This window comes from Arvicola amphibius, chromosome 2 (genome assembly GCF_903992535.2).
Source record: "Arvicola amphibius chromosome 2, mArvAmp1.2, whole genome shotgun sequence".
NCBI lineage: Eukaryota > Metazoa > Chordata > Mammalia > Rodentia > Cricetidae > Arvicola > Arvicola amphibius.
In genome coordinates this window covers 9,910,724-9,923,957 of record NC_052048.2, presented here as the reverse complement: position 1 = coordinate 9,923,957, position 13,234 = coordinate 9,910,724, and the positions used below count along the sequence as shown (strand labels likewise).

Here is a 13,234-nt window from a genome sequence, read left to right as displayed (position 1 = left end):
CTTGCTCCACTTATGGCTCCCTTCTTCAGGACACCCTCCCCAGACTCTCTGGGCGGATGCTTTTCTCTAGAGAAGTACAGGACGGTGAAAACCCCCTCTGACTTCGGGTTTCTGTGGCTCGGTCCCGCCGCCACCGGGCACGGGAAGGCGTGGGAAGGCCGCGAGAAACTCGGAGAGGCCGGGCCTGCTGGCAGGAGGCGTGGCCGCCGCGGTCCGGCCGCCGCGCAGGCGCGCTGCCTCCTCCGCGTGAGTGCGCGCGTTCCGGCGCGTGTCCCCGCGCGGGCTCCGTAGCGCGTGTGCCGCCTGACGCAGCCCCGCGGGCCCTCCTCCCGCTCTGCGGCGGCCGCGGCCGAGAGGAGTTCGGGGCGGGCCGGCGGGCGGGCGCACGGGCGGGAGGGGGGGCGAGGCGGCGCGCCGCGAGAGGAGGCGGCGGCGAGAGGAGGCGGAGGAGCAGTAGTCACCGCCATGGCCGCGGCGCTCACCGACATGGCCGACCTGGAGGAGCTCTCCCGCCTCAGCCCGCTGCCCCCCGGCAGCCCCGGGTCCGCGGCGCGCGGCCGGGCCGAGCCGCCGGAGGAAGAGGAGGAGGACGACGACGACGAGGCGGAGGCGGAGGCGGTGGCCGCGCTGCTGCTGAACGGCGGAGCGGGCGGCGGCGCGGGGGGCGGCGAGGCGGAGACCATGTCTGAGCCGAGCCCCGAGAGCGCCAGCCAGGCGGGCGGGGACGAGGACGACGAAGAGGAGGACGACGAGGACGAGGGCAGCAGCAGCGGCGGCGCCGAGGAGGAGAGCAGCGCCGAGAGCCTGGTGGGCAGCAGCAGCGGCGGCTGCAGCGGCGACGAGACGCGCTCGCTGAGCCCGGGCGCGGCGAGCAGCAGCAGCGGCGATGGGGACGGGAAGGAGGGCCTGGAGGAGCCCAAGGGACCGAGGGGCGGCCCGGGCGGCCCGGGCAGTGGCGGCGGTAGTAGCAGCAGTAGCGTGGTGTCGAGCGGCGGCGACGAGGGCTACGGCACCGGGGGAGGCGGGAGCAGCGCGACCTCCGGGGGCCGGAGGGGCAGCCTGGAGATGTCGTCCGACGGGGAGCCACTGAGCCGCATGGACTCGGAGGACAGGTCAGTGCGCCGCCGAGGGGACTCTTACAGGACCCAGTCGTGGGGACTCGAGGAACTCCTTCCTGAATCTCGCTCTCTCTCTCTCTCTCTCTCTCTCTCTCTCTCTCTCTCTCTCTCTCTCTCTCTCTCTCTCTCTCTCTCTCTCTCTCTCTCGGACTCTGCGTGGATCTCGTCTAGGGGACTCCTCCCGGACCCCACCGAGGGGGCCCAGGGGACTCCCTTTGGACCCTCTCTAGGGGACTCCTCTTGGACCCCATCGGGGCGGTCCCTTTGCCCTGGCCCAGCCAGCGGGCCCTCCTTGCAGCGATCCCTTCGCTCTTATCTAGACTCCCCGGCTCTGCCAAGGGGTCCGAGGGGACTTTCTCGCCGCGGTCCTTTCCGTTTCTTGCCCCTCCTTTCCGACCCCGCCCGCTCGCTGGCTTGCCCTGGGAACGGCTTCGTCGCAATCTCCCCCTGCCCCCGACTTTGGGACCCCAGACCCGTAATACTTTCCCTCCGCGATCTCCCGCCCCCTGAATTCTCGGCCCCTCCCCCAGATCTCAACTCGGAAATCCCTGGCGGCCGCCGCGCCCCTCTCTCGCCACTGAGCGGCTTCCAACTCCTCACCATCCCCCTCAACTCTCCTTTCCCCACCCTCCTTCCCTCGGCGCGGCTTTCCCTTTGGACCGAAGGACGACTCTGTCCCGGAGACAGCCCCCCAAAGTGGCCCAGACGCTCCAGCCGAGCTCCAGAGGCCCTTGATGTACACCTCGGTACACAAGGTTAGCTTCGTGCATCGGTGTTCGGGAACACTTGTCAGAACTGTAATTGACAAGTGTTTTCCAATATGGCTGATCTCCTGGATCTCACAGAACTAACTTGTGCAGGGAGGAGACCCCTAACCCTGGCTTTTCTTTACTTTTGAAAAGATTGTTGGTTTGTTATATGTAATCGCTGCTCCCCCAAATCCCTCATGTAAGTCAGTTGTATCATCTCTTAGGGGATTTGAATCTTGGTCATCAAATCTGGGCGAAAGTTTAAAACACAGAAAGACCATTGTGGAAAGGAACAGTGTGAACTGATGTCCTTTACAGTAACTTTGCCGAATCGGAAAGAATTGAAGTCACAAGATGCAGCCGCGAAGGTTTAAAAAAATTAGGATGTGGCCTTAAAAACGGCACTATATAGTGATACTTTGATGTGGGAGTCACGTCCCCCTTGGTGATTTTTTTTTTTAAGTCACGTATGGGGGAGGTGTCTGGAGGAATTAGCTCTTTTCTAGAGCTTGTTCGAAGTAACAATGCACTACCATTTTGCTAGATAGAACATTTAAGAAATGTAGCATGCTTCGGTTGCTGCTCTAATTTCTGATTGCTTTGTAGGATTTCTTAATCGAAGTGGTCTATTTTTAATGTACTTTAAAGGAATCTCATGTTGATTATGCTCCTAAAGTGCACTAGCATTTACTTTTGGCCATCTGCTAGTGTTTTGATGAGGATTTTATAAGCCAATAGTGATTTCTCTCCTTGGATTGTATTTTTTGGGGGGTGGTGTTGGGTATCTGGGTAATAACATTAACACAGTTGCTGTCACTTGACAATCCAGTCTTTCTTACCTACTTAGCCTCTGAATACTGTGTTCACACCCACCAGCATGTTTGGATTTTGATTTGATTTTAAGTTTAAGCATTCTGAAGTCTTCAGGAATTCTGGTTGCTAACTAATAAAAATGACCATGTTACATAGTTAACGATATAGGAATTCTCTTTGACACTTTAAAACCTAGACAAGTGAATACTTGTTCCCACTCCTCCATTCTTTACAACAGGGTTTCTCTCTGTAGCCGAGGCTAGTCTGGGATTCACAGAAATCCTCAGACTCCCAAATGCAAGAGTCACCGTATATGGAACTCACGAAATGAATCTTGAATGGAACTCACGAAATGAATCTTGAATGGGTGTAAAACAGACTGCTCCTTAGAAAAATGTAGAAAAATTGTGCTGAACTGGGTGGATTGTAGTTGGAGTTAGTACCTTTAAAAAGAATTAAAAGTTCATGTGGGAGTGCTTATGGGGGGGGGGGCGTTGCTCTTTGCTGCAGGAAGCTGTTACTCAGTAAAAACTTGTCTGTCCTGGAGAAACACTAGTTGATTTCAAACTACACAGTGAAGCATGTGCTATTATTCACGAAGTGTAGGCAGCTCTTCTGTTTGCTCTTAGTGCACACATGTCCACATTCATATTTGCCAGTCTCCATTTCATCCTCACATTTATGATGCATGAAAGGGGTTATTTTAACTTCCACTTAGCAGATAGGGAAGCAAATTGAGTGTCTTACTGAAAACAGTGCTTGTGGAGGTGCAGCTGGATGTGAAACAGAGTTCTCAATGCTCCTACTTCTTCCTCACAAGAGCTGGAATAGTTCACTTTTTTAATTTTTAAGGAAGAAAGGGTTTATTTTGACTTACAGTTCTGGGGGGTGGAACCACCTATCATGGCAGGGAGTACATGGCAGCATGCAGGCAGGGCATTGGGGTTTGTTTTTTAGATATGATCTCTGTGTAGTCCTGGCTGTCTTGGAACTCTTGTTTGTAGACCAGGCTCACACTGAGAGATCCTCCTGCCTGTTTCCATTGGACAACACACGGCCGAGAGAAGCAGCTTGGACTGGGTCACACCTGTACCAGACACCCTAGGGAGCTGTCCAGAGCATGGTTGTGGGAGGGAGGAATAAAGTCCCTCATGGCTGGGGAAGCTGTGTGCCTTAGAGGTGTTGCTGCCCCCTCCCCCATTGCTTCCTTTCAAGAGACATTGAGTTTCTGGTTAAGCAGGAGTTCAGTAATTTGGTTTCATTTGTTATTAAATGTCTTAATTTTGATATAACTCAGTGAAGAATAACTTGTCAATATTTCAGGTAAGGTTAAAACAACAATCAACATACTTCATTTTTCCTTTAATTTTTAAACATTTTATGTATTGGTAGGCGTGCACGTATACCATGGCGCACTTGTGGAGAAGGACTTGCTAGTTCTCTCTTTCCATCTTGTATGGTCTGTGGGAATCAAACTCCTGTCAGCTGGCTTTGCAGCAAATGATTTTACCTCCTGAACCACCTCACTGGCCCATTCTTACTTTCATAATGTTTTAATCACTGAAAAAAAAGGCTATGTGATCATTTCAAGGCAGTAGCTTTATCACCGGTGTGAAGAACCCTTACTAATGAAATTGGATTGTAGCCTTGATAGTTTTTTGCTTTTTTTTTTTGCTTTTTTTTTTTTTTTTTTTGCTTTTTTCGAGACAGTAGTTTTCTGTAGTTTCTAGATCCTGTCCTGGAACTAGCTCTTGTAGACCAACCAGGCTGGCCTCGAACTCAGAGATCCGACCTTGATAGTTTTGAAATACCTCCTGTTGGCTTTGACTTTTATATGTTGAGTTGGTTTAAGTTGGGAAAAGATCCAGTTTTTTTTTTTGTTTTTTTTTCTTTTTTTTCTTTTTTTTCTTTCTTTTTTTTTTTTCTGATATAGAATGGCCTGATGCTCACTATGTAACCCAAGCTAGTCTCACGGCAGTCTTCCTGCTTCGACCTTAGTCTTCTGAATGTTGGGATTACAGGTGAGCTGTCATGCTGCCTAATAGCCAAAATTCTTGATTTCCACTTTAGATTGCACCAATCTGTAGATTCATAGTTGATTTCCTGGAAGGGACTTGTAAGTTCTGTAATGGATGGAAAGATATAAAGTCCAAATGGATATAAAGTCCAAATGGAAAGTCGCATTTGTTATGGTTGAAGTTGCAGTGGAGAATTTAGTTATAGTGCAGTGGACTGTAAATGCCATTTCAGCACAGACCACTTATGCAGTTTGGCAGGAGCTTAAGTTCAGTGCCTCAACACTTGCATAAGGTAGTTTGCAGCATCAATATGGATTAGGTGGTTTTACCTAGCTTGGACTGGGAAGGAGCAAAGGGAAAGCCACAGAGCTCTTTGAGCCAGATTAGACCTCTGATAAGTTTTTTATTTAGTTTGTGTATGGGTGTTTTGTCTGTGATTATGTCTGTACCACGTGTGTGCTTGGTGCCATTGGGAGCCCTGGGACTGGAGTTATGTATGATTCTGAGCCACCATGTGATTTTGGGAATTGAACTCAGGTTCTATGGAAGAGTAGCTAGTGTTCTTACCAACCATGTGATCTGCAGCTCCTCTAAGCCTTTTCTGTTTTTATTTTATTTAGTCTCTGACACATTTAATTGCTTGTTCACTTATGAGTGAAGCAAGCTTTTAAACCCTCAAAACTCTGCAGTTTTCCTGGGGAGTGTGGTACACTCCTGTAATCTCATCACTGATAGGCAGAGGCAGGGAGACCATGCAGCTAGTATGAGGTTGGCTTAGCCTCCATGAGTTCAGGCCAGCCAGGGCTTCTATCTAGATTCTGTCACATAGCAGTCCCCCCAACCCCATCCTCCCAAAATGCAACCAAATACAAACAACACAACTTACTGCTTTTCTGGCCACTTTGGGTGGCCTGGGACTTAACTTTTTAGCTCAGGCTAGCCTTGAGCCCATGTTGATTGTCCTGCCTTAGTCTCCCTTGTGCTGGAATTGCAGGCATGAGCCACCATTCCCTTAAAAAATTTTTCCACTACATTTGTTTGTTTATTTATTTTGGAGTGTGTGTATATTCTGGTGTTGGAAGCAGAGAACTTGTGGGAGTTGGGTTTTTCCTTCTATCGTGTTAGTACTTGGTTGTACTCATTGTCAAGGACAAATCTTTTTTTTTTTTTAGATTTATTTATTTATTATGCATACAACATTCTGACTCGATGTATGCCCGCACGCCAGAGGAGGGCGCCAGATCTCAGTACAGATGGTTGTGAGCCACCATGTGGTTGCTGGGAATTGAACTCAGGACCTCTGGGAGAGCAGTCTGTGCTCTTAACCTCTGAGCCATCTCTCCAGCCCTGTACTCATTGTCTAGATCCCCTGAAACTGAAGTTAGAGACAGTTGCAAGACACCATGTGGGTGATGGGAATCGAACCTGCATCATCTTCACTCCTGAGCCATCTCTCCAGCACCCCCCCCCCCCCAAAAAAAAATCTAGTCTAAGCTAACCTGAAACTCACTTTGTAGACCAGGCTGGCCTCAAACAAATTGGTTGCTGGGATTATAGACAGTGTCACCTATACCCCATGGCAGTTCTTAAAGAATTTTTTTGTTTTGTTTTTACTTTCTTACACATTTATTTGTGTGTAGAGATCAGATGGCAACTTGTAGGAGTCAGTTCTCTCCCTTTATTTTCATGTGGATTTTGGGGATTGAACTCAGGTACCTGGACTTTGTCAGTAAGTGCCTTTACCCACCTGAACCACCTCACTGGCCTGGAAGATTCTGGTTTTTCGAGAGTGTTTCTCTGTACTCTAGCTGTCCTGGAACTCGATTTGTAGATCAGGCTGGCCTTGAACTCACAGAGATTCACCTCACCTTTTTTTTCAGTGTCTATTTTTGATTATATTACTTTTTCTGGGATTTATAAAAATACTTTGTTTTTGTTGTTTGTGTGTTTGTGTCTGTGTTGGGTATGTGTGAGTGCAGGTGTCAGAGATGAGATCCCTTGGAGTTGCTCGTGAAGCAGCCGCTCAGTGGGTGACTGAGAACAGAACTTGGGTCTCTGTGCAAGAGCTGTCTTCAGCCCCCTGGAAATGTTTTTTAACAAAGTGAAAGGTCATACTTTAGAATTGTATTAAAGTAAGGTGTTTCCACTCTTAGTTTGAACACGATTGTGATTGCTCTGTCTCTGACGAGATGAGAACTGAGGATGGAGTCAGGCTGAAGGGCTGTGTGCTTCAGAAACAAACTCTGAAATGGGGAGTGAGTGGCCGGAGAGTAAAGCAGCTTGTTTGTTTTCCACAGACTGCATTTCATCATTGTTGCATAAAGTCCCTTTTGACCAATTTAGTGAATGCTGCTGGGTCTTGGGGAGAAAAATCCTTTGTCTTTCTCGAGAGAAGTCATTGTGAGGATAGACAGTAATCTTTTTTTATTTTGATTAGAAGAACCCATTTTGGCTGTTTGGTTTACAGTGATAATGGGTTGTAATTAGAGTAATAATAGTAATGCTATCTTGGTTTTGGTTAATGATTTTTAATGTGCTTCTAATTTTTTTTATGATCAGCTCAGTGTGACAGAGCCATATATTTTACTTACCTTAAGCATTCTCTCCAACCTCTCACCCTGAGTTTTCATTTATTTTTTGAGACAGTGTCATACTGTCTCTGGCTGACTAGGAACTTTCAAGGATCTACCTGCCTGTGTTTCCCAAAGGGCTTGCATTAAAGGCTTGCACCACCATGCCTAGCTAGAGCAATCCTTTTAGTAAGTGGCAGTATTATAGGTGAAAACAGAACCGCCTGTTACCAAAATTGTGTTTTCCCTGTTAACAGTTAAATTCAGGATCTTTTGTATGGTCTTAAGGTTATCTACAATTCTCTTAATAGTAGTTTGCTCTTCCTCACTCAGGAAGCTGCAGGTTTTCTAGACATGGCTCTTGCTTTATGATCTCAAAGCCAGCCTGGGCTACACAGCAAGACCATGAGTAAAAAACAACACAACAAAAAACCCTAAGGTTATATTGTTCACTATGATCCTGTTAAATTCGCTTAGACCTAAAATTTTCCCCTCCATTTTAAACAATTTTTATTCCATATGTGTGGTCATCTGTTCATTTCCCTTCTCCCTTCTTGAGACACAGGGTCTCACTGTTTGCTCAGACTGGTGTGGAATTGACGGTTGATCAAGCTGCTTGTCCCCAATTAAGATTTCCCTCAGGTAACTTGAGGTTGTATTCAGTAGACAACAGAAGCTAAGTAGGAGACTACCCTTGAACTTTCTGCAATCTTCCTGCCGCCCTCTGAAACCAGGTTTCCAGGTGTGAGTCACGTACCTGGCCTCTTGAGGCTGACCTCCTCCCCCGCTAGAGGGTTACAGACGGGTCACACTAGGTGGCTGGCCCAAGGTCTGTCCTAAAAATGGGACTTTTGGAAGACTTGTTTTATAGACTATAGATGTGGTTCTGTCCCTCTCTCCCTACAGCCACCAGGAGTTTGTGATAACTAGGTGAATTGGAGTGGTCCTAAAGATCGTGTTTTTCGTTAATAGGGGGAAGAAAGCTTGATCTGTTAGAGATTAGGGAAATTCTTAATGGAAGCCTCATTTCTTGAAGGGTTTGGAGTGTGCATTCTCTTAAGTTCATGGTACCTTAATCCTTTCCTGTCACGCTAAGTGCTCAGTGGTTTCCAGCCCTTTAATATAAAAGTGCTGTTATCACAGTAGTGGACATTTTGATGTCTGTTGTTGAGAAAATAGAATTTAAAAACAATTTACAGGGTACAGTGCTGCAGTTAGAATAAATTCTAGTGTTCTGTACTGCCCAGCAGGGCAATTATTGTAAATAACAAAATAGCTGGGAGAGAGTTTTAGGTGTACTACAAGAGATGATAAATGTTCAAGGTTATGGGATGCTTATTAGTCTTGTTTGCTCATCATCCTTTGTACAGTTATTGAAACATCTCTTTACCCTATAAATATATACAGCTATGTATCAATCAAAATTTTAAAAATTAAGAATTTCCAGTAATGGTTGAATTTTTTTCCTCAAATGAAAATTTGTATGGAACCCCAGTACATAAAAGTTAAAATGATATTTAATTACAATTGATTGGGGAGGCATATCTTTAAAATTGTTAATTATGTTGCATTTTAATTTACTCCATGTGCATGTGTAAAGACATGCATGCTGAAACATGGGTGTGGAGGTCAGAGCAGCTTTGCAGAAGTCTGTTTGCTTCCTCATGTTAGGTCTTGAGCATGCTGAACAAGTGCCTAGTCACTGAGCTGTGTCTCTCAGCTCTATCGATGTTACATTGTTTTGTTTTGAGACAGTCCCAGATTGTAACCCAGGTTGGCCATGGTGATCCTCTCAGCCCCTTAGTGTGGGGATTACAGGTGTGAACTCCCATTCCCAGTTTCAAAGTGAGTGTTTCTTTTTAATTTGTTTGTAGTTGAGGGGGATCTTGCATTTCATATTCTTCTATTTTCACCTACTAAGTAGTAGGATTATTATGGTTTATGTGGTGTTAGAGATTGAACCCAGGAGGTCTGTGCATGCTAGGTAAGCCATCTGAGCTATGCCCCTAGCTCATTTTTTTTCTCCACCCCCCCCCCAATTTTTGTGTTTTTTCTTTTCTTTTTCTTTCTCATTCTGTGGTGTGTGTGTGTGTGTGTGGTGTGTGTTAAGTGTGTAATGGTTTGACTTGTAGGGTCTAGCTTATGCTAAGAAATGTTCTCCCATTGCCTACATGTCTGGACACTGTTTACTCCTTTAAGATTTATTCACAGTGGATCTTATTCTTACTCTCTTCCAAGCTGTCTTCAAATTCTTGCAATCCTGCCTCAGCCTCCCAAGTACTAGGATTATAGTCAGTACCCACGGCACCCAGTTTTGTATTTAGTTTTGAGGCCCTTATACTTTATTGCCAGCTAATTTCAAAGTGTTGCAGTTGAATGGAGAATTTTGGTCACTGTTATTTGTATAGAACAGAATGTTATATGTAATTCAGTATTTGTAAGATCATATTTATGTTGGTAAATTTCTAGGAGTAACAGCCTTTTTCTTCTCTTGTAGCATAAGCAGTACTCTAATGGACGTAGACAGCACAATTTCCAGTGGGCGTTCAACTCCAGCAATGATGAACGGACAAGGGAGCACTACTTCTTCAAGCAAGCACATTGCCTATAATTGTTGTTGGGACCAGTGCCAGGCGTGCTTCAACTCTAGCCCAGACCTGGCAGACCACATCCGTTCCATACACGTAGATGGTCAGCGCGGAGGGGTTGGTTTTACCATTTTGTTTTTCATTCTGTTTTGATTATATTTATTTATAATTGCTAATAGAATTTTATTTTTCTCTTAATAAAGGAATTGGGAATTTCCCCTTCATTTTCTGTTACTTGCAAGGATTATATGAAAGTAGGATATGTAATTTTTTGGGTTTTGGTTTCCTCCTAGATAATGTTTTGAAGAAATGAACCTTTTAAAGTTGTAGTTCTTAGAAATACGTAAATGGATGCAGTGAGTTCCCAGGTTCAGACACCGAAGGGAAAGCACCCTGGCGACTCTCGGAAGAACTTCAGTCAGCACATGGAGCTCATACTGCAGAGGGTGCTTCTCATTTGTGATCAGTGCCTGGACATCCCTCCTAGGTCAGGGGTTCATGTAAGAAGAGGTTCTGATTAGTCAGTGCTAACCTGTACCTTCCGGAGTATATTTAATTTGTCATCTAATATAATGGGATGGGCAGTGGATATAGAGTCAGTCAAGTTCAAAGTACATTAACTTTTTTGTTTTATTTTCATGTAGGGTCTTACTCTCTTATCTAGGATAGCCTTGCCTGAGTAATTATTCTCAACTATGTCTAGTTGGCCATAGTTAGTACATTTTTCAGAAACTGATATTATCTTGTAAATACAGATAATACTAGGCCGTATATCTTATTAGTTTGCCTTTACTGTTTTTGTTTGTTTGAGATAGGGTTTCATTCACTATGTAGTCCTGGCTGGCCTAGAGCTCATTGTTGTCTTCTTCACTGTGAGGTAGACTGATGCTAATATGATTTAAATTGTTGTAGTTCAAGTGAGTGACTCTCTGGAGCCAGATCGATACTTAAAATATTGAGGTGGAGTGTGTAACTCTGAGAGAATGCTTGGGTGAGAGAATTGCTGAGTCATGGGGACTAGACTTGGCTAACATTTTGTCATCAGTGTGGTTGCCTTTCAAGTTGGATGCTGTGACACACACCATTAATCCCAGCACTTTGGGGAGACAGGCAGACTCATCTGAGTTTGAGGCCAGCCTGGTCTACATAGTGAGCCCTGTCTCAGAAAAATCAAAAACACCAACCAAAATTTCTTTTAAGAAATAATCATCCTTCTTATAATGAGGAACCCGAGGAGTAAATGGTTGTCTAAGTTTCATGTCTGAGTGACCCTCAAGTGGTGTACTTCCACTTGGTCTACTGGTGAACTCTGATCACCTTACCTCTCTGACAGGAGTGAAATCCAGTTCCCCACCTGGTCCAGCAAATATTAGTATCTTAACATATCTTAACCACATTGGTTTCCTGTTACAGATAATGCCCTCTTTTTTTTATTTTTATATTTATTTTCGGCTTTTCGAGGCAGGGTTTCTCTGCAGCTTTGTTCTAAATCCCCCATTGCATTTTTTTTTTTTTTTGGTTTTTCGAGACAGGGTTTCTCTGCAGCTTTTTTAGAGCCTGTCCTGGAACTAGCTCTTGTAGACCAGGCTAGTCTCAAACTCACAAAGATCCGCCTGCCTCTGCCTCCCAAGTGCTGGGATTAAAGGAGTGCGCCATCACCGCCTGGCTAGATAGCACCCTCTTACAGATGCAATCTCATCGTGTAGCCCAGGCTGTCTGGCATCCACAGTCCTACCTTAGCTTTATGTCCCAATTGTAGCCGGGTACCACCATTCTGCCTTTCATGAGCACATGCCTGTTTGGTATTTGTTACTTCCTACTGTGGCATAAGCAGTTTTGGCACTTGACTTATCTACTATATATAGACTTAGGATCACTATTTACATAGAGATCACTCGGCATTTCCTGGTAGGTTTGAGAGAATTGAATCTTGGATCCTATGAATTAAATTAGCACACAGCCTTTGTGAATATTCTCAGCTATTTGAATCTCATCGGAAAAATGAAGTGAGACTAAGTTTCCTTTTTGTGAAACAAAGTTGAAGTTTATTATTAAAAAATTTTGTGTGCTGATGAAATGGCTCAGTGGGTAAATGGGTTTGCGCAAAGTTGTCCTGTATCCTCCACGTGAATGTTGTTTCACGAAAGCCTGCGTACACGCAATGACAATTTCAACAGTGCTGGAGTGGTTAATACTGGCTGCTCTTGTGAAGGACCTGGATTCAGTCTCCAGGACCCACGTGGTGGCCCATAGTCATGTATAATGCCTTCTTCTGACCTCTGAGGGTACCGGGCATGCACATGGTGCACATACATACATGAAGGTAAAACATTGAAACACATAAAAGTAAATAAAATCTAAAAAAAAAAATGAATAATAGTAATGAAGAGTTTTGGGGCCGGACAGTTGGCCTAGTAGTGTTTAAGAGTATTTGTTGCTCTTGCAGTGAACCTAAGTTTACATTCATGTCCATCGGTAACTCCAGTGTCAGTCAGGTGGTGGTGGCACATGCCTTTAATACCAGTACTCAGGAGGCAGGCAGATCTCCGTGAGTTCGAGGTCAACTTGGTCTACAAGAGCTAGTTCTAGGATAGACTCCAAGGCTACAGAGAAACCTGTCTCGAAAAACCAAAAAAAAAAAAAAAACAAAACACCAAAAACAAAACCTCCAGGAACCTACTGGACATGCAATGAAGAGAGGTAGTGGCCAATCCTGAGCCTGACTACCTGTGCTCAAATCCGAAGATTTTAGGCAAAGGTCGAAGGGCTGATGCCACAAAATTATTCTCCTTGCATGAGCTGTGATACACATCAAACACATAGAAGCAGAGAGAGAGAGAGTTAAACCAGAAATAGAAGTGGAGTTCTTTAGGAAAGGGATGGACAGTACATACTGCTTGGGTGTGGGCTTCCTGAAAAGGAGAGGGCAGGGTAAAGAGAGATGGGAGAATGAATGCCTGAGTTTTATATATATATATATATATATATATATATATATATATATATATATATATAAAATTTTAGTGGTTCAAGATATTTCATTTGTTTGAAGCAGGGTTTCTCTGTGTAGCATTGGCTATCCTGGAACTTGCTCTGTATATGAGGGTGGACTCGGAATTCATAGAGATCCACCTGCCTCTGCCTCCTAAGTGCTAGGATTAAAAACCAGTGCCACTGTTTCATGTCTGAGTGACCAGTCAAGTGGCATACTTCCACTTGGTCTCCTGGTGAGCTCTGTTCGCCTTACCTCTTTCACCACTGCCTGGCCTGGCTTTTTTTTTTTTTTTTTTTTTTTTTTTTTTTCTCCCTTTCGAGACAGTTTCTCTGTGTAACAGTCCTGGCTGTCCTGGAACTAGCTCTTGCATACCAGCCTGGCCT

General features: G+C 45.2%; 1 protein-coding gene across 3 annotated transcripts in view; it reads left to right on the top strand.

Annotated features, from left to right (window-relative positions):
* The first annotated feature begins 448 nt into the window (after positions 1-448).
* Aebp2 (AE binding protein 2) overlaps positions 449-13,234 on the top strand; it is a 38,657-nt gene continuing 25,871 nt past the window's right edge. For all 3 annotated transcript variants that reach the window (XM_038318999.1, XM_038319000.2, XM_038318998.1), the window contains exons 1-2: positions 449-1,112; positions 9,766-9,973. In XM_038318999.1, the coding sequence (XP_038174927.1) occupies positions 466-1,112; positions 9,766-9,973 (855 nt within the window). In that variant the 5' untranslated portion in view covers positions 449-465. The remainder of the gene's footprint in view (positions 1,113-9,765; positions 9,974-13,234) is intronic.